Source organism: Tiliqua scincoides, chromosome 1, assembly GCF_035046505.1.
Source record: "Tiliqua scincoides isolate rTilSci1 chromosome 1, rTilSci1.hap2, whole genome shotgun sequence".
Taxonomy (NCBI): Eukaryota; Metazoa; Chordata; class Lepidosauria; order Squamata; family Scincidae; genus Tiliqua; species Tiliqua scincoides.
This window is the reverse complement of record NC_089821.1, coordinates 133,258,339-133,276,511: the sequence shown is the minus strand read 5'-3', so window position 1 is coordinate 133,276,511 and position 18,173 is coordinate 133,258,339. Positions and strand designations below refer to the sequence as shown.

General features: G+C 43.1%; 2 protein-coding genes across 3 annotated transcripts in view; one reads left to right on the top strand and one right to left on the bottom strand.

The window, feature by feature from the left end:
• Window positions 1-676: 676 nt before the first annotated feature.
• Window positions 677-5,487, bottom strand: YBEY (ybeY metalloendoribonuclease). Its single transcript, XM_066637420.1, has 4 exons — window positions 4,988-5,487; window positions 3,560-3,691; window positions 1,009-1,077; window positions 677-819 (listed from the first exon to the last, which is right to left on the bottom strand). The coding sequence occupies exons 1-4, from the start codon at window positions 5,195-5,197 to the stop codon at window positions 733-735; spliced, it is 498 nt and encodes a 165-aa protein (XP_066493517.1). The 5' UTR covers window positions 5,198-5,487; the 3' UTR covers window positions 677-732.
• Window positions 5,488-6,841: 1,354 nt separating this feature from the next.
• The window catches only part of MCM3AP (minichromosome maintenance complex component 3 associated protein), a 46,933-nt gene continuing 35,601 nt past the window's right edge, over window positions 6,842-18,173 (top strand). For both annotated transcript variants that reach the window (XM_066631464.1, XM_066631455.1), the window contains exons 1-7: window positions 6,842-6,904; window positions 10,478-11,761; window positions 11,947-12,170; window positions 13,977-14,055; window positions 15,264-15,411; window positions 16,738-16,934; window positions 17,275-17,414. In XM_066631464.1, the coding sequence (XP_066487561.1) occupies window positions 10,561-11,761; window positions 11,947-12,170; window positions 13,977-14,055; window positions 15,264-15,411; window positions 16,738-16,934; window positions 17,275-17,414 (1,989 nt within the window). In that variant the 5' untranslated portion in view covers window positions 6,842-6,904; window positions 10,478-10,560. The remainder of the gene's footprint in view (window positions 6,905-10,477; window positions 11,762-11,946; window positions 12,171-13,976; window positions 14,056-15,263; window positions 15,412-16,737; window positions 16,935-17,274; window positions 17,415-18,173) is intronic.

Sequence of the window (18,173 nt, the reverse complement as noted above, 5' to 3'; positions counted from 1 at the left end):
AGTCATTTGAAAAGAGAGGTGAAAAGGTTGACTGGGTCTAGGTCAAAGGCCAGCAGACTATATTTCCTCTAAGGCATCCATGCCTGCCTGCAGACCCGTTCTTCTTGTGTGTGGCATTACAACTGTGTTGTAGTGCCAGCATTGGATTCTCAGCAATGATGGGTTATGAGCTCTGCAAAGCATGGATACGCTGCTTACATGGAACACTGACAGCAGATGCAGAAGCACTAAACTTTTCACTAAAGTGGAACAAAGGTCACCAGAAAAAAGAAACCTACAATCCACAAGCAATGAATACACTATATGCTCTTCTCATGAAGATAGCAGTACCTTCTAGGTGCAAAAACACATCTTGGATTTGGGCTTTGTATTTTTTTCTACAATATTCACAGTAATTATTGTTCTCTCCTTCTGTAGACTATTTTGCATACAAATCTTCATGTGACCTAGTTCCTGGAATTTTGAGTGAGTAAAGGCTTATCTTAAAAATCATTTTACTCATTAAAAAGCAAAAAAAATCATCAGAATTGCTTTTGTTGGAAAAACCAAAAAGTACCCTTGGGGGAAGAAATGGAAAGAAATTATTTTTTCCATTTTTTTCCCTGAACCTTCACATTCAACACTGGAGACGTTGCTTATAAGGGCCATAGTTTTAGGTGTAAAGATCCATTAATAGTTATATATAACTAATATTTATTTACTTGATGGACCAACATGTCTCTTGTAACATCACTAGAAATGATTTTTGGTCAGTGGTTGGAGGTTTGTGCCTGACAGCTTGCTTAGCTTCTGGAGAAGTTGTGCTTCCTTTTCATACATCTGAAAAAGAGAGATAACACTTGATAGTGGAAACTTGAACTTGTCATTTATTTATATTGCACAATCCTTGAGTGGAGGATTTACTTTTATACATCTTTCCACCCAAGGATTGTGCTGTAAGAAGTGTCAGCAGATTCATAGGATAATTCAAATATTGTTAATTTTTCTCAGCTCAAGCTGAGCACTTACCTGTTTCCACTCTGCTTCTGTGTTGTGTTGATATCCAAGTAAATGGCACAGGCCATGAGCAACAGTCACCTACCCAAACAAGTAAATATTTCAGTATTTCACTTAATTTTGATAGTAAAGCACAATATTGGAGAGATCTTGCTTCAGATGCATTGAAAATTTCCATAAACTGGTTTTACTTAACTCTATAGCCCAAATTGTGATTTCTTAGTGCTCAAAGGAGTTATTGTGACACTTACGTATTTTTCATCTCACTACTCTACAAATGGGTGCTCTTCTATGAGGGCCATGAATTGTCAGGCTGCTGGAATTGAACTACCCCAGCTTCCTGTATGCTGTGAGTTTTTACATTTGCTGGAGTGATGTTGTGGCATTCCCTGGTTGCTGAAGTGGAATAAACAGTTGGAATAAACAATTGGATCATGTGCCAATTGGTAGGTACATTCCAATTCTTGGAGGGAAAAATCATGGGACAAAAGGATTCATCACACACTTGAAACAGGTATAATCACTAATGTTCATAGCCAAGATTTTGAGTTAAAACCTAATGGCTGTCCATATACATGAACGCAACTTGAATACCCAGTAACATCCTTAAGAGCAGCCTTTGTGCTGACAGAGCTACATAGCACCCCAAATCTTACAAATAAATTGTGTAGCTGTGGAGATGCATAAGCCCCATTTGGTATGCTGCTTGTCACAATTCTAGTATAAAAAATTACTATCCATATTTGGTGCAGTACAACTATGTGTGATGACCTTTTGCAAGAATAGGTTATTGTGACTGGCCCAAAAACAACAATCTCTGCTGCCCAGTTGGAACACTATTTTAGACTAGCTTGTGAGTGTGGTGCAGGATGGCGAGTTGCAATATAGTTACTCTTCTGGAAGAAGAGTTGTGCTTTTTTATTGTATAAGTGTCAGAGGGTTAGATCTTTTGGGTAAACATTTTGTTAACTTTGGTAGAAAGGGAAGACCAGCTTGCTATGGGCAAGTAAAGCTAAACGCTAAGAAACATGGAGACCATTAGGTAGCAAATCTTTTCTTAGATGATAATTAAAAATTTGAGTTAGCATTTTGTAATTTAGGCTTAGGTGTGAAACAAAACAATCTTACAATGGTGAGATAACAGACTTAAGGGCGCAATCCAGAGAGGAAGATGGGCCACGCCTGCTAGAGTTTTGCTGTCATCACGGTCTCTGTGTCAGCAACACGTTCTTTCAACACAAAGCCCCAACATAGAGTCTCTTGGAGACACCCAAGATCAAAGCACTGGCACCAGCTCGACCTGATCCTCACCAGACACTCCAGCCTTCCCAGCATCAAGATCACACGCAGTTATCATGGTGCTGCCTGCGACACTGACCACTCCCTGGTGTGCAGCAGAGTGAAACTGCAAACAAAGCAACTGTATCACACGAAAAAGGAAGGAAGACCTCGCATTGATACCAGCAAGACCCGGGATCAGAGAAAAGTGGAGGAATTTGCACAAGCGCTTGAGGAATCTCTTCCAGGCCCGGCCGACGCAAACGCATCCAACAGATGGGAACATTTCAAGAATACCGTTTACAACACCGCCTTGTCCATATTCGGCAAAAAGACCAACATCAACTTCACGTGGCCCTGGACTCCCTTGCCTTTGGCAAGGCACCTGGAAAAGACAGCATCCCTGCTGAAGTCCTAAAATGCTGCAAAGAGATCATCGTCACTGAGCTGCATGAAATCCTCTGTCTCTGCTGGAGAGAAGGTGGAGTACCTCAAGACATGAGGGATGCAAACATCATCACGCTGTACAAGAACAAAGGTGACAGGGGTGACTGCAACAACTACCGCGGCATCTCTCTCCTTAGCGTTGTAGGAAAGCTGTTTGCCCGAGTTGTACTAAAGAGGCTCCAGGTACTTGCAGAGAGCGTCTATCCAGAATCGCAGTGTGGATTCCGAGCCAACAGGTCCACCACTGATATGGTATTCTCCCTTAGACAACTGCAGGAGAAATGCAGGGAACGACGACAGCCACTCTTTATAGCCTTCATAGATCTCACAAAGGCTTTCGACCTGGTCAGCAGAGACGGCCTCTTCAAGATTCTCCCCAAGACTGGATGTCCACCCAGGCAAAGAAGGAGCCTGGCAAAGAAGGAAGGCCCATAGCCAGGGAGACAGACCAGGGACAGACTGCACTTGCTCCCGGTGTGGAAGGGATTATCACTCCCGGATTGGCCTTTTCAGCCACACTAGACGCTGTGCCAGAACCACCTTTCAGAGCGCGATACCATAGTCTTTCGAGACTGAAGGTTGCCAATACAAATGTTATTATTAAGAATATTTATACATCATACCACTTTTCAACCTAAAAGTTCACAAAACAGTTTATAGAGAAAATCAAATACATGGCTAAATGCTTTTATTTTACTTTTGTCTTTTGATGAGCAGCTTTATGGGCAGGCAATATACTAAATAAATGAATGAATGAAGTCATTTTACATCATGACTGTCATTTCTAAACTCTTTCTTATAAACTCAACTGGTGCCTGAGTTAGAAACACTTGCTTACAGTAAGAATGTTGTTGTAGTCTTCCTTGTTCTCCTCACACTGTTGAAAGATATATTCTGCTCCTAGAAAAATGTCTCCCAAATTGTATTCATCTTGAGCACAAGACTGTGGCAGCTCTCCTGCCTTCAGATTCTGTGAAAGAAACAGGTTGCAGCTATAATCCAAAGATTAAAATGTAAGAACACTGGCTACCCAGAACATATATTCTTAAACCTTGCAAATCTTTTGAACATTATTAATGAACATTATTAATGAAAGTACTGGAATAGAAGATATTTGAAGCTACAAGCATGTTAAAAACAAAAACAATAAAATTCAGGTTTCTGAATGTTCCATGGCACAAATGGAGCCAGCAGGTGCCACTGTTGCACATGTGAGACTTGAATTTAAATCTCTGTTCATTCACCCATGGATGGCGCTAACTAACCCATAAAATACCTCATAGCACAATCCTATTTACCATCTTATTAATATCAGTTAATAATTTCCTGGTAAATGCTTAGGATGGGAGTAAATCAATTGAGCACATTGGGATTGGATTTCAGGGCTCTAAGAAAATTTAGGGGGAACTTAACCTGAAACTACATATTAGCTTCATTCTAATTACTATCCAGCTCTGGAGTGAAAATATTATTATACTATCATATCTTGTTTGTTTCAATGAACTATGAATAAATTAGCATAAAGTAAAGTACTATATAAATGCTTTGCCATAATAATGGTAAAAAAAAGGCTTTAAGGCTTTAATTTGTAATGGAAGGAACAGACTTTTGCATATCTCACTTGATTCCTACACAGATCAATCCCCATTGCAAAAGATGGACACTTTTATCTCTGCTGCTTGTGCAAAACTTATTTAAACAGATATTGCTTACATGAGACCAGTTGACTATTTTTCTTTATGATGCTGCAATCTTCCCACACCAAAGACAGAAAATGTCTATGTCCTTAAGCCAGTGGTTCTCACACATTTAGCACGGGGACCCACTTTTTAGAATGAGAATCTGTCAGGACCCACTGGAACTGATGTCTTCTGGAAGTGACATCATCAAGCAGGACAATTTTTAACAATCCTAGGCTGCAATCTTACCCACACTTACCCAGGAGTAAGTCCCATTCACTATCATTGTTAAAAGAATATACACAGTACCCTGTTACAAGTACAGATCTGTAACATTTCCCCAAATGCAGTCACATACCGGGGTAGCATCAAGTCTAAAATATTAAAAATAAAATATTGAAATGAATGGGGACCCACCTTAAGTTTGCTCGTGACTCACCTAGTGGGTCCCGACCCACAGTTTGAGAAACACTGCCTTCAGCCATTATCTGACTGTCAGTTGTGCCCATGTACTGATGGCCATTCGGTTGTCCATACACAGTACGACTGCTACAGCCCTGCTCCTTCTCCCCCTAGGATTACTCTACCTCATGGAACGGAAAGGACAACACGTCAGTGGGCGCATCCTTCTGCCTGTAGCTCCTGTTGAGCTGCTGAATGCGCTTGTTGCCGACGCAGATGACGCCCAGGTCGAAGCCCTGCACGCCCAAAAGGCACCGGAGCTGCTCCACCTTCCTGCGAAGCGGAGCTCTTCGGAGAGGGACGGCGCTCTGCAGGTTGCGGATGAGGAGGCTCATCTCACGAAGAGTGCGGGCGAGGCCCCTGCAGCATCCTCCGCCAGGCAGGACCAAGCGATGTGGGGCCGCCCCGGGCTAGCGCCGCGAAGCCTCTGCAAGTTCACAGCAGCGCAGGAGGGCGGCGGGGACAGGAAATGCGTCCTCTTTCCCAGCCGGGCACAAACAGCAGAAGCACTCCGGCACAAGCATGAGAAAACCCGAGCGGGGCAGCCTCAGCGCAGTCCTTTGGAGGGCACTGGCTTGACCTCTTACCTGCGCTCCGGGTGCCCAGATCCAATGGAGGACTGAGTGCCTGTACCTTTAACCATTGCATAGAAGAGGGAATGGGGGCGGGGGCAGCTTTTTAAGACCTTCCATGTTGAGCTGCCCCCGCCCCCATTCCCTCTTCCATGCAATGGTTAACGCAGTGGCTCCCAACCTTTAAAAGCCCTTGGACCACTGAGGCAAAAATCAGAATCATCGTGGACCACGTGCAAGCCTCACTCCCCTGCACACAAAAAATACCATTATATTTGGCAGTCCATGGGGGAGCACTTGGCAGGGCAGTGGAAGTGCTGACAGTGCCTGCCAGCAGTCCATTCTTTACCCTCTGTGGTGGTCCCTGGGGTAGTCCACTGACCACCAGAGAGTGGACCAGCACAGCTGCAGCCAACACTTCAGTGGTCTGTAGGAGAGCAATCAGGGCCCAATCCTATCCAGCTTTCCAGCACCAGTGTGGCTTCAAGGCAGCCCCAAGGTAAGAGATCAAACATTCCTTTACCTTGAGAAGGCCTCCATGACTGTCCCTCCACAGCAGGATGCAGCACATGCCCCATTGGTACAGCTACACCAGGGCTGGAAATTTGGATAGGACTCAGCAAGATGCAGGACCCTGAGTCCTCAAAGTCCACTTCTCAGGGTTCTGCGGACCACCTGTGGTCCACTGGCTTACAGGGATAGGCACTCTGCCCTCCATTGGATCTGGTCACCCTGCCAGGCCCCCAAAATGTAGGACATCAAAGAAAAATGTAGGACATGACAAAATAAAAGCTAAAAACACTCATAGACTGATTTCATGGGGTTAATTAAAACACTCTATGACTCATTATCAAATTAAAGCTATATTACATGTAATTCATTACATGTTGGGAATATGTCATTTTATTTAATTGGCAGCCCAATCCTATGCATCAGAAGTAAGTCCCATTAGAGTCAATGTGGCTTACTCCCAGGACAGTGTGGATAGGATTGGGCTGTTAGACTGCAATCCTAACCACACTTTCCTGAGAGTAAGCCCCATTAAACTAAATAGGGTTACTTCTGAGTAGACCTGGTTGGCTTGTGCCCTGAATGTATTAACTGCAGGAAGGCTCCTCTCTCAAGGGAGAGGAGACCCTTGAAGTGCTTTTCCAGGACAGGAGGCTGAAAAGGGGACCCTGGTCTGGCCGCCCTGGCTGTGCTCGAGACTTCTACCTTGAAGGCCACTTGGAGGTGGCAAGCTCCGTTTTGCTCCCCCCGCCGGGAATGGCTCCGGAGGGAGGGGCCCCCTCCAGCTACGCCACCGCCACTTGGGGCTTTCATTCGACTACCGGAAGCTGACAGCGCTCAGAGCTCCGCGTCTTTGCCCACCTCTAGGGCTTCCTTGTGCGCAGGCAGCGCTGCGCAGTGCGCATGCGCTCCCGGCCCAGCCTGATGGCGCGGTTGGTAGTATCAGCGCGTCTGTTCCAGGTAGTTGCTGCTTCAGGGATGGGGGGTGTCCCCTTGAGGAGCGTCTGCCCCGCCGCTCCTCGGTGGGCGGGGGCGGGCTGGGCTGGGCTGGGCTCGGCTCCTTCCTCCCCGGTGGGTCTGCAGAGGGAGGCTCAAAGCCAGCTTGGGGGTCTCCGAATCCCCACCGGCCCGGCGGTGGCTGCACACGGGGAGGGCAGCAGCGCACTCTGCACAGCCTCAGAGGCACTGCTGCCTCCCTTCTACGGGGTGTCTCTGGAGCAGGCCCTGCCCTGACAATGAGCGCAGGTTCTCAGGTGGGAGGCCTCGGTAAGGGGGAGGGCGAGGCTGGGGCTCCTCACCAGACTGCCCAGACTGCCCCTATTAGGGGCGACCACGAGGAATGGAAACGCTGCCAGTCTGGCTCACAAGTTGGTTCCAGGCCTCTGTTCATCTCTGCCTTAGGCCACAATCCTCTTCACACTTATCTGGGAGTAAGCCCCATTGGCTATAATTCGACTTACTTTTGAGTCAACATACCTGGGATTGGGCTCTGAGGCTGCAGTCCTATCCACACTTACCTGGAAATATGCTCTGTCAACTATAATGGGACTTACTTCTGAATAGACATGCATAGGATCAGACTCTTATTTTCTTTAAATTCCTTCTCTCTGGAGATAATGTGAGGGTCATACATAAGTCCACTTCTTATTGAGGTGTTCAACCGACACAGCCCCTTTAGGCGGCTCATGTAGTTGAGTACTCCTTCATGCCCATAGATGTCTTTGTATATTGAAAACTAGCCTATGTGGGAGTAGGATTGCCAACTCTTTGGTTTGATTGGAGCCTCTAGGAATTGGGATCAGTCTCCAAGTGACTGATTGCTGAAAGTAGTCTGCAAGATTTAGCTGTGTTCTCAATGACTAAATGACATTACATTTGGAGGGGTAATGACAGAAAGAGATTGTGGAATTTGGATGTTCTCTAGGGGGAATGAGCATGCTAAGAAATTGACTAAAACAGTGGTTCTCAGACTTAAAGAACAGAAGAAGAGCCCTGCTAGGTCAGGCTGTAGCCCATCTAGTCCTGCTTCCTGTATCTCACAGTGTCCCACCAAATGCTTCAGGGAGCACAAAAGACAGCAAGGCACAACCTGTGTCCTAGTGCCCTCCCCTGCAGCTGGCATTCTGAGGTAGTCTGCTTCTAAAATCAGGAGCTTGTGCATACCTGATTTTAGAAGTAGACTTTGAGCACCAGGACCCAATTTTTAGAATGAGAGCCTTTCGTGACCCACTGGAAGTGATATCATGATTGGAAGCTACATCATCAAGCAGGAAAATTGTTAACAATCCTAGGCTGCAATCCTACCCACACTTATCCAGGAGTAAGTCCCATTTACTGTCATTGTTAAAAGCATATACATAGTAGCCTGTTAAAAGTACAGAGCTATAACATTTCCCCAGATGCATTCGCATACCATAGTAGCTTTGAGTCTGATAAATTAAAAATAAAATATTGAAATGAATGGGGACCCACCTGAAATTGGCTCACAATCACCTAGTGTGTCCCAACCCACAATTTGAGAAACACTGGACTAAAATGTGGGAAATTAAAAGATCAGTCCTTGAATGAGGAAGTAGAATGAGTCTTTCTGTAAGCTTGGGAAAAGGAAATGCTGTGCTGGGAACAACTGTTAGCATGGGAATGTGAATACTTTGAAGTTCTTGCAGAACCAGAGCCCTGACAAACTGGAAGAGTAAAGCTGCCAAAGAAGGGAGGGGTACCTCTGGGAAGAGCTAAGGAATGAGCTGGGTTTGGGTGGCTAGCAACCAATTGTGAGAAATTGAGTATACCTATGAGAAGAGTGACAGATTGAGGGATGAGCTAAACAGGATTCAGCAGAATTATGTAGAGTTTGGTTCAACATAGATTATGGACCATTGTGAGAAAAGGGGATAAAATGGACAAGTTGTTCTCAGGCAGGAAGGTCTCTTGAGTCTCTCTCAGGTTCTACCTAAGGCTCTGGTGGTTTCAATAGGGACTTGGCATCATCAACATACAAGTCTTGTAAGCCTTAAGTATGTAGCTTAGGAAGTTAGTTTTTTGTTTTCTTGTTGCCTTCATATATACCAACTTACCTTTCTGGAACTCTTCCTTTTCTTGCCCTGGTTTGGGGTTGAAGAGATCCCTTAACTTACTAATTACATCTTTCTTTTAATAAAACTCTCTATAATGTGTGTGGTTATTTGACTAGAGGGAAATGCACCAATAAAGAACCCAAGGAAGTGGGAGGAGAATTCTGATTTCCTCTTCCTGAGTAACTCTGTCTGTAAGGGAGTTTCCTGCAGAGTGTGCAGAAGAAGGGAAGCACTTAGTGGTTTTGTTGAGCAAATGACAGGCTTGGAGGAAAGACTTGGTACAGGCTGGGGCTGGCACTCCTTTGGGAGTTGGGAAGGTATACCCCGCCAGCATTCAGAGCCCTTGGTTGGAGGGCCAAGTGTAACCGCAAGTGTGTCACAGGGGGATCTCCAGGAAAGACTTCAAAGTTGGCACTTCTGTCTGGGAGTGGTTCAGCTTAACAGCCCAGTCCTATCCTTTATCCCCCCTGGCTGATGAAGTGGGGCCATTGTGGCCCACACTGAATCCCTATGTATGGATTTGTCCATGCTGGCTGTCTCTTCAGGGTAAGGGCATATTTGTCCCCTTGCACCAAGGTAAACCCAGGCATGGGCAATGGGGCAACTCAGACTTGCGCGAGCTCTGCAGCTGGAGCAAGTCAGGTTTGCCTTGTATTGGTAGATTGGGTCCAGGAAGGAGTTAGGCTTTGGTGCATGTGGCTACTGCCAATCCTACCCCCCTCCAGAACCCTGTCCACGAATCCTTTCCTGCCCAGCAAGAACCAGATGTTTGACTTAAGTATAGACCCCAGGAACCGAACTTGTACTTCAGTATGGGTGTAGTGTACTTACTTGTGTCTCAATGTAATCCTTATAGCAACTTTATAGTGTAAATTATTGCTGAATTATGGCAGGGCTGAGTCACTTAGTGAGCTTATGGCAGGGTTGAGATTCAAACTGATGAAGTCCTGATTCAGTTCAGTCTCTTTAGCTGCTGTGCCACATTACCTGATGTATATGTGTTATGTATATTTTCTGAGAGCAAAGAGAATTTGTTCTCCATATCTTGGGTACCATAGTTCATGACAGAGACCAAAATGAAACCATGTTCAACCAATCTTCAAATTATTTTCACCCTGGGTGCTTGCATTTAAAATAGTTTGTTGCATCAATGTCATATTCAAACTGGTCTTGTTAGCAACAAAACTAGTAGTGGTAAATTTAGTGTTTTCCAGCTGGCTGTACAGTTTGATCCAGAGCTTATGAGCAAGAGCAGTTACTGTGCTGAGCAATAGCTGGGTTGTTGTTGTGGCTTGTATTGTGATATTGGCCTGAAATATGTTATTCATTTAATAGTATGATTTCTAATGCTAGCTGAGATACATGTGTTGTTGCACAATAAATACTGTATTTGTTATTCTGAAATTTTTAGAGAGCTGTCTTGACAGTGTCATGAACACTATTTATATTTGCATTGTAGGTCACTAGAACAATGGACTAGGAGTTGAAAACTGGTGATTTCTAGGTGTGATCACTGAACTGAGTCAATTTCTAGTTGTGAAGATGAACCCTAATATGCCTTTTAGTGGACAGCAACCTGGAATGGTCCGGACTCCATCTAACTCATCTGCTGGAGCATTTCCAGTTCAGCCACCATTTCATCGTCTCCCTCTTTTTGAGCAGAGCAGTGGAGGATTGATAAGGAATCCAGGCTTTACACACCTACCTGATTTCACCATTACTGCAGGGCTGCGTGGTTCTTCAGGGCATACTATGGGATTTGGGCAGCCCCCAGGATTTACGCAGTCTTTTTCTCTTGGACAAGCAACGTCTTTTGTGACTCCTTCTGCACCACCAAGCACTTCCATTGCTGGCAAGCAACGTTTCAGTTTTAAACCACCTTCAAATCTTGGAACTTTTCAGAGTGCTTCTAATTTTGAAGCAACATCTGGAGGAACTTCAGGCAGTGGCTTTGCAGGATCAGGTTTCAGCTTCAAAACTGCTGAGAATACGCTGTTCAACCCTATCTTTGACACTGGATCAGAACAAGAGAAGATACCAAATCGGCTGATCTCATCTTGTCCCACGTTTTCCTTTCCAGGTGATAGTGGACAACTAACCTCCTTTGGCATGTCTCAAGAGACCAGTAGCTCAAGTGCTAGTACAAACTTCAGTGTTTCCAATCCAGTAAGTGGTAATGCTTTAACATCATCCATTTCTGCTTCTTCATCAAGCAGGACTGTGGAGAAAGATGAAAAGAGAGCTGCAGGTCTCTTTTCAAGCCCTAGTAGCAGTTTCATTTCTTATTCGAACACATCTGTTGGGTCTTTGCCTTTGGGGGAGACTTTTCCAATGAGTAGAACAAGCAAACCAGAATGTGAAGAATTGCCAACTTTGATTGAGCCACTTCCCCTCCTTGGGAAAGGAACAAAGAGGAAAGAAGAACAAGACCACTCTCCCAGGAAACACAATTATGAGGCTGCAGAGGAACCAGAGCTTCTAGCCAGGAGTGATCATGCTGGCAGTAAGCGGCCAGTCAAGTTGACTCGACCTAGTGTGGCTGGTGGTGTGTTTGGCAGAACAATGCAAGATATACTGAAAAGCAGTAAAGGCAGCGGGCATCCTATGAAAGAGTCCAAAGTAGAGAGAGTTGTCCTGGAGTCTGGAGACGTGGAACAGACAAGTGTAGCAGGGGGAAGTCAGTCTGGTTTTGCTGTGGCTAGGCTAGCAGCGCAAGAGGGAGACCCTAAGGCACCATTGAAAGGTATGTATCAAAACTTGATGTGAATTAGTAAAATGGAAATTGAAAGTTTCTGGTCACTTTTGGGGTGTGTGCGTGCTGCAGTTTACACCTAAAACATGCAAATTTAGCATTCAGATATGTATTTTATTTCTGATATTATTTTATCCCATTGTAATTGTTATATTGAAAGGGTATTTTCCTTTCAGATTCTGCCATCTCAAGTCCTTTGCATCGAAAGCGGAACAGTGGGAATGCAGACAGTCTTGAGGGCTCCTCATCAATAGAACCCAAAGTATTCCACTGCAAAGCCATTCCTGACCATCTAAATGACCGAAACATTATTGGGAATTACTTTAAGAAGTTTGTTCGTATCAAACGTATCCGTAGTATCCGAAACAAAAAGTTGGCTATTATTTCTTGTTATGATCATGTGAGTTTTAACATATTAACAGAAAATCAAAAGTGTAAACATTTGCATAATATTGCAAATATTATGTATATGCTGGATAATTTTATTTATGTTTTAATATTTAATATTAGTTAATTGAATACCGATTTAATATTCTCAGCAGTAACCTCTACCTTTAGAAACAAAGATCCTGTTTAAAGGATATACTTTCCTTATGGTCAGGTGATTGTTTACATTATATTTTGAATCATTTAACTGCATTATCATGTGTGACTTTGTTTTTCTCCACCTTTGCCTCAATTCACTTGTAATTAAATTATGTGATTTTTTTTTTTAAATGGCAATCACATTGTTTATATTGAGTCAGATGTTGTTTCTAGAAGTGCTAGGATTCATATATACATAGTATTTATATACTGCCTTTCTTTGTCTTTTCAGACAGCATTCAAGGTAGTTTACATAGGCAGGCTTAGTCTAAACTGCCATTTTTCAATGGGGTTTTTGCAATATGTTCTGTGGAAGATTCACAGAACCCTCAGTCACCAGATGTTGCCTTCATGGTATGGATTATCTTTTCTGGCTGTGTGCCATCAAGCTTCAGCAGGTATCGTAAATCCAGCCTGAACAGGTCCTCAAGGTTTTTTCCGTTTTTTGCTGGCTGGCCTTCACATACTCCCCTGCACTCTTGCTGCCATAACTAATCAGCTCCTCAGCAACACTGTTCTGCCACAATGGGTACAAACAGCTTGTCTTAGCCTGGCATTCTGTCTCCCATTCAGGAATGAGATCACAGTATTTCCTGCTTAGCTCTTCTGGCAGTACTGGCAGCTCAATCCATACCTTCTAGGTTCAGACGTAGCTCCTCTAATAAGTAAAATGTTAATACTTGGGTAACATGGGTTTTAATCTGGCCTTTATGTTAGCACATTTTAAGATATATTGAAATCATTGGAACTTCAATGTCCTTGATTAAGGTTGTATACTGCAGTTTTGCAGCAAATACTAAAGGAATGACTGACTGAAATATTTGTAGAAATTGGTAATCTGCAGTTTTATGAACTTGTACAGTGGGGTTGATTCATCTCTAAAGGGAAAGAGCTCTCTTAGAAGTTGCATGCTATGTTGCAGTGTGCAAATATTTACCTGTGCTTAGCTCATGGTATATGACATTGGGTGCAATCCTAACCAACTTTCCAGCACTGGGATAACTGTGCCACTGGGGCATGTGCTGCATCCTGCTGTTGGGGGATAGTCATGGAGGCCTCCTCAAGGTAGGACAATGTTTGTTCCCTTACCTCGGAGTTGCATTCCCCCTATGTCAGTTGGTTAGGATTGTGGCCATTGAGAGATAACTCTGATTCTGATAACTCTGATAACTCTGATAGGGCCTTCTCAGTAGTGGCACCAACGTTGTGGAACTCCCTTCCCCTTGACTTGAGAATGGCTCCCTCTCTGGAGACTTTTCGGCGAGGCCTGAAGACCTTGTTGTTTAATCAAGCCTTCTGACTTCATGGCCTTTTTAACATCTTTTATACATCTTTTAGTTACTTTCTACAGGCTTGATTCCTCTAAGTACTGCTGTTTTATGCTCTTTTATTCTTTTATCTGACTACTATTTTTATGGGTTCTGCTAATGTGTTTTTTAATGTGTTTTTATCTGTTTGTGAAATTATGTTTTAATCTGTTTTATATGTTGTTAGCCGCCCTGGGTCCCTTTGGGGAGAAGGGCGGGATAGAAATAAAGTTTTATTATTATTATTATTATTATTATTATTATTATTATTATTATTATTCTCGCTGGACCTAAAATGACATGGTGTTTTTCAGGAAAGTGCTGTTTTGGCTAAAAAGAAAGCAAAAGGGCTGCATGAAAATATAGTGACATTTTGGCAGAAGAAGAGACCAAGTAAGTTGTTAAATCTGTTTGATGTATATAACAGCAGAATGCCTGGTAGCATTATGATGATGGGGGTATCTATATGTGTATATTTCCAAAAAAAGGACCCCTGTGTTGCAGTTCTCTGTAGAAAAGCTGTGCATCTGTGTACAAAGAGATGTGTGGCATACACATGCATACTGTGTCAATTCTTAGAAGCTGAACTGCATAATGTGGCGTTCTCGCCGTATACATAGCGTAGTCTTCATTAATGTTAAGAACGTCTTTAAAAATGCTCGTTTAGTCTTGTGGCTTTGGGTATAGGCTGACCCCTGTTGTTGGCTGTGATTCCTTCCCAATGATGTTTGAGTTCCAGTATATATGGTCACTTCACCTCCCTGAGGACTGTGGCATCACTCTCATCACAGCATTGCATGCAATCTTGTTCTTTTGCCTGTGAACAGGGATCGAGGTAAGCATATTATTGGTGCAGAGGAGATGTTTGTGGTGTGGAGCCCCTTATTGCATATATATTGGCAACCTTCAGTCTCGAAAGACTATGGTATCGCGCTCTGAAAGGTGGTTCTGGCACAGCGTCTAGTGTGGCTGAAAAGGCCAATCCGGGAGTGACAATCCCTTCTACACCAGGAGCAAGTGCAGTCTGTCCCTGGTCTGTCTCCCTGGCTATGGGCCTTCCTTCTTTGCCTCTTTGCCTCAGACTGTTGGCCAAGTGTCTCTTCAAATATATTGCATATATGCCCTTAGTAAGAGCATACCAAACTTCAATTCATCTTGCTGGAAGATGAACCTGCCAATTAGATAGTTGTGATTGGCATGTGGTACCTTGAAGGCTATTTGTTAGCACTTGCTATAGAAAAAGCATTCCCTTTTGACAAGAAGATGCATTATATAGGTCTGTGTCACTTAACAATGGCAATATGATCTCTGATCCCCATGGTAAAGTGATTCTGTTGTTAGGAGGACATTCATGCTACTGTATTACATGCTAGTCAATTTCACTCCATTACATTACATAGATGCTATATTGCATTCAACCACTGGATAGGGCTGAATGTAATGGGATGAAATTGATGAATCATAACATTCACAGTATTTCAATATTTTATTGTATTGAAATACTTGTTATGTTATGATTCACTTCTCAGAACTGCACAGGGCAAAATGGGAAGAATAAGATAAATTTTTGGTAAGCTTGTGGTATCATTCCATTTGCAAAGGTCCTAATAAGAGAGGATATTTATCCAAGGAGCAGAAGGCAGATGAAAGTGAAGGGAGGCAAAGCAATGAAGAGTTAAGTTGTCAGCCTCCTCCACTTTGCAAATCCTTGATTCGGTCGACTGCCAGTGGAAACCTGTCCAAGAAAAGGTAGGTATTCTTCAATGGAATCTTTGTATATGAAAATACATGTAGCAGAATTAATATCATTGTTGCAGATAACCTTTAGAGAGGTGCCAGATCAGAAATACGTATATTTATTTATTTATTTATACAGGTATTTATATACCGCCTTTCTTTGGTCATCAGATTTCTCCTCAGACTTTAATCCAAGGCGGTTTACATAGGCAGGCTGTTCTAAACCCCCGCAGGAATTTTTACAATTGAATAGTTCTAGTCTTTCATAGAACTCCTCCTTCCAGCTAGATTCCTTCCTGGTCTGGACTCTCTCTGGCCAGTTTTATTTGTTATTATCTCTGGCTAGTTTTATTTATTGGTTGTCTGCTTTTGCTGCTTGAGTGCCTGATGGCTTTATTGTATTTTTTTGTTTTTCTTTTCTGCTATATTAATTTCTGGGAATGCTATAGCCCAGTGGTTCTCAAACTTTGAGGGAGCTTTACTTCCTCAGTAAGTCTTTGTGGGGGAAGGGCAATGATAGGAAAGCAATCTCCAGGATTGCATCCCTAAGGGGGGCAAAGGTGGGGGTGCTTGCACTTACATTTACATGTTTAGGGCTTCAGGAGGTGAGGGGAGCCCTGCACAGCTCTCTGTAGGGCTCCCGAGGCTTGGAACATTCAGAGACATCGCAAAGTACTTCTGGTTTCCAGGAAGAGCTTTGCGATGTCTGTGTTTGAACGTTCTAAGCCTCGGGGAGCCCTGCGGAGAGCTGCGCAGGGCTCCGCTCACCTCCTACAGCCCAAACTACGTAAATGTAAGTGCAAGCACACACTCCTTAGGGATGCGTCCCTATCTCTCCTCTTCCCCCACCCCTTAAAGGGGTAGGGGAAGCTTAACATGAACTGGTGGGTCACGACCCACCAGTTTGAGAACCATCTTATAGCCTGAGAAACACTGTTATAGTATAGCCTTATCAGTTTTGTAATGTATGTGCCTTTGGAATGCTATGAGCTGTTTCCTGGTAACATGGCATGATGTTCATGACTGCATTTGTACCGTGGGTAATATTTTCTGCATTACTTTATTAAGTTTAAATCATTTGCCAGTTTGTGAGCCAGTTTGGATTAATTTTACAGTACATTGGGCTCAGTCCACTTCACTGTGAGCACAGTGTTCTCCCATGGAGTGATTTCCATTAGGTAACAACCCTGTTTTTCCACCCTTCTGTGCTGCAGGCATTCAGCATGTCAGACAATTACATGGAATGGAAGACCAATGCCCATTCTCCAAATCATGTTTCATTTCTCTCCCCTTGTTGATAAACACATGCTTGTTTAAAGCAAACTTCCTTGTTTTTAGTTCTCCCGTTAAGAAGCCTGGTCTTAAAAAGTCTCTGCAGTTTGAGTCAGACATCTTTGATTCTGGGTCTGAAGGTCACGGCTCAGAAAATCTAGAAGCCTCCACATCCTCTCTCAGCAGCCTTATAGGTGTGGTGGCAGAAACCTCCGAGGACAAATACCGCCTTCTAGACCAGAGAGATAAAATCATGCGACAAGGTGAGAGTTTTTAATGTACTGGGATGAGGAGGTTTGGTTTACAGCTTAGGTAGGAAAGTCATCACTTGTATAAATGCCCTGCAGCTGTGTGAACTGTCACCCCAAAGAAGCAACTCTCCTGTAGTTTGGTAGGCATGTGAAGAGGGTCTCAGTGGGAACTGGACTTGTTAAACTTTGACTGGATCATGGCAAGCTATTGTCAAGATTGGTTCTCTCATAGGTATTCCATAAGTAGCATTGTGTCATAATCAAATACTTATTTTATCACAATAGTTTTTTTCCCCTTTAATACATGCAAGCCACCCCAGACTATAAAAGCTTCCTTGCTTCTGTGTTTTAGCACGAGTAAAAAGAACAGATCTTGGCAGAGCGAAAACCTTTGTTGGCACGTGCCCAGATATGTGCCCAGAAAAAGAGCGTTACATGAGGGAAACGAGGAACCAACTTAGTCCCTTTGAAGTGCTCCCAGGAACTGACAAGGTACTGATGGGCTGTTGACTAGAAATGTCTTATAAAGGTGCCAGTAGTGTTTTGAAGCTAGAGGTGTACATGTTTTGATTCTGAGTGGATGCAACATTCCAGAGCATAAAAGCAAGTGCATTTGTCATAAAAACAAGAAACAAAAACACCAGCTCATGCTTTTAAGTGTTCATGAAAATTAATGAATTAAATACTTGTGGGAAGTCACTGTCAACACACAACATTTTCTTAAGTAGCAGAGAAAAATCTGTACAATTTAAAAAGTGCATGTAACTTTATTTAATCCTTAAGTGAATAGATAAATACTTTATTTAATGCTTAAGAGAACATCTAGGTTGCAGTTTTCTTGGGCTTTCAGTTCGATGCTGTACTGCTTGAAATGTACGCAGTCCCTGGAAAAAGTAGATAGAACATACCCAGGAATCCAGTGACTCTCTCTGGTTCCAGGAATCAATGTTACATGTCAGGGTTTTGTGGTCCCCTCCAATTAAAATATTCTTTTAATTAGTGAGAATAATGTAATTACTAAAATGGCATTAATATCATTTGCAAATGATATCATTTGCAATATGATTAATATTAATATTATTATTAATAATAATAATTAATATAATTAATATTAATATCAATATGATTAAATTAATATCATTTGCAAATGATGCTACATTTCTAGCTCACAGGAGCTAGACAAATAATTCTAATGAATGGATTTAGATTTGGTCTTCATGGGTGAGACATGGGACTGTTTCAAGCAACCTT

What these genes read in the sequence shown, in the direction of transcription:
- YBEY (XM_066637420.1), bottom strand. Translation starts at nt 5,197, where the DNA reads ATGAGCCTCCTCATCCGCAACCTGCAGAGCGCCGTCCCTCTCCGAAGA. An exon ending in TGTCCTTTCCGTTCCATGAG is followed by an intron (nt 3,692 to 4,987) that starts GTAGAGTAATCC and finishes TTTCTTTCACAG; the next exon opens with AATCTGAAGGCAGGAGAGCT. An exon ending in CAGAAGCAGAGTGGAAACAG is followed by an intron (nt 820 to 1,008) that starts GTAAGTGCTCAG and finishes TCTCTTTTTCAG; the next exon opens with ATGTATGAAAAGGAAGCACA.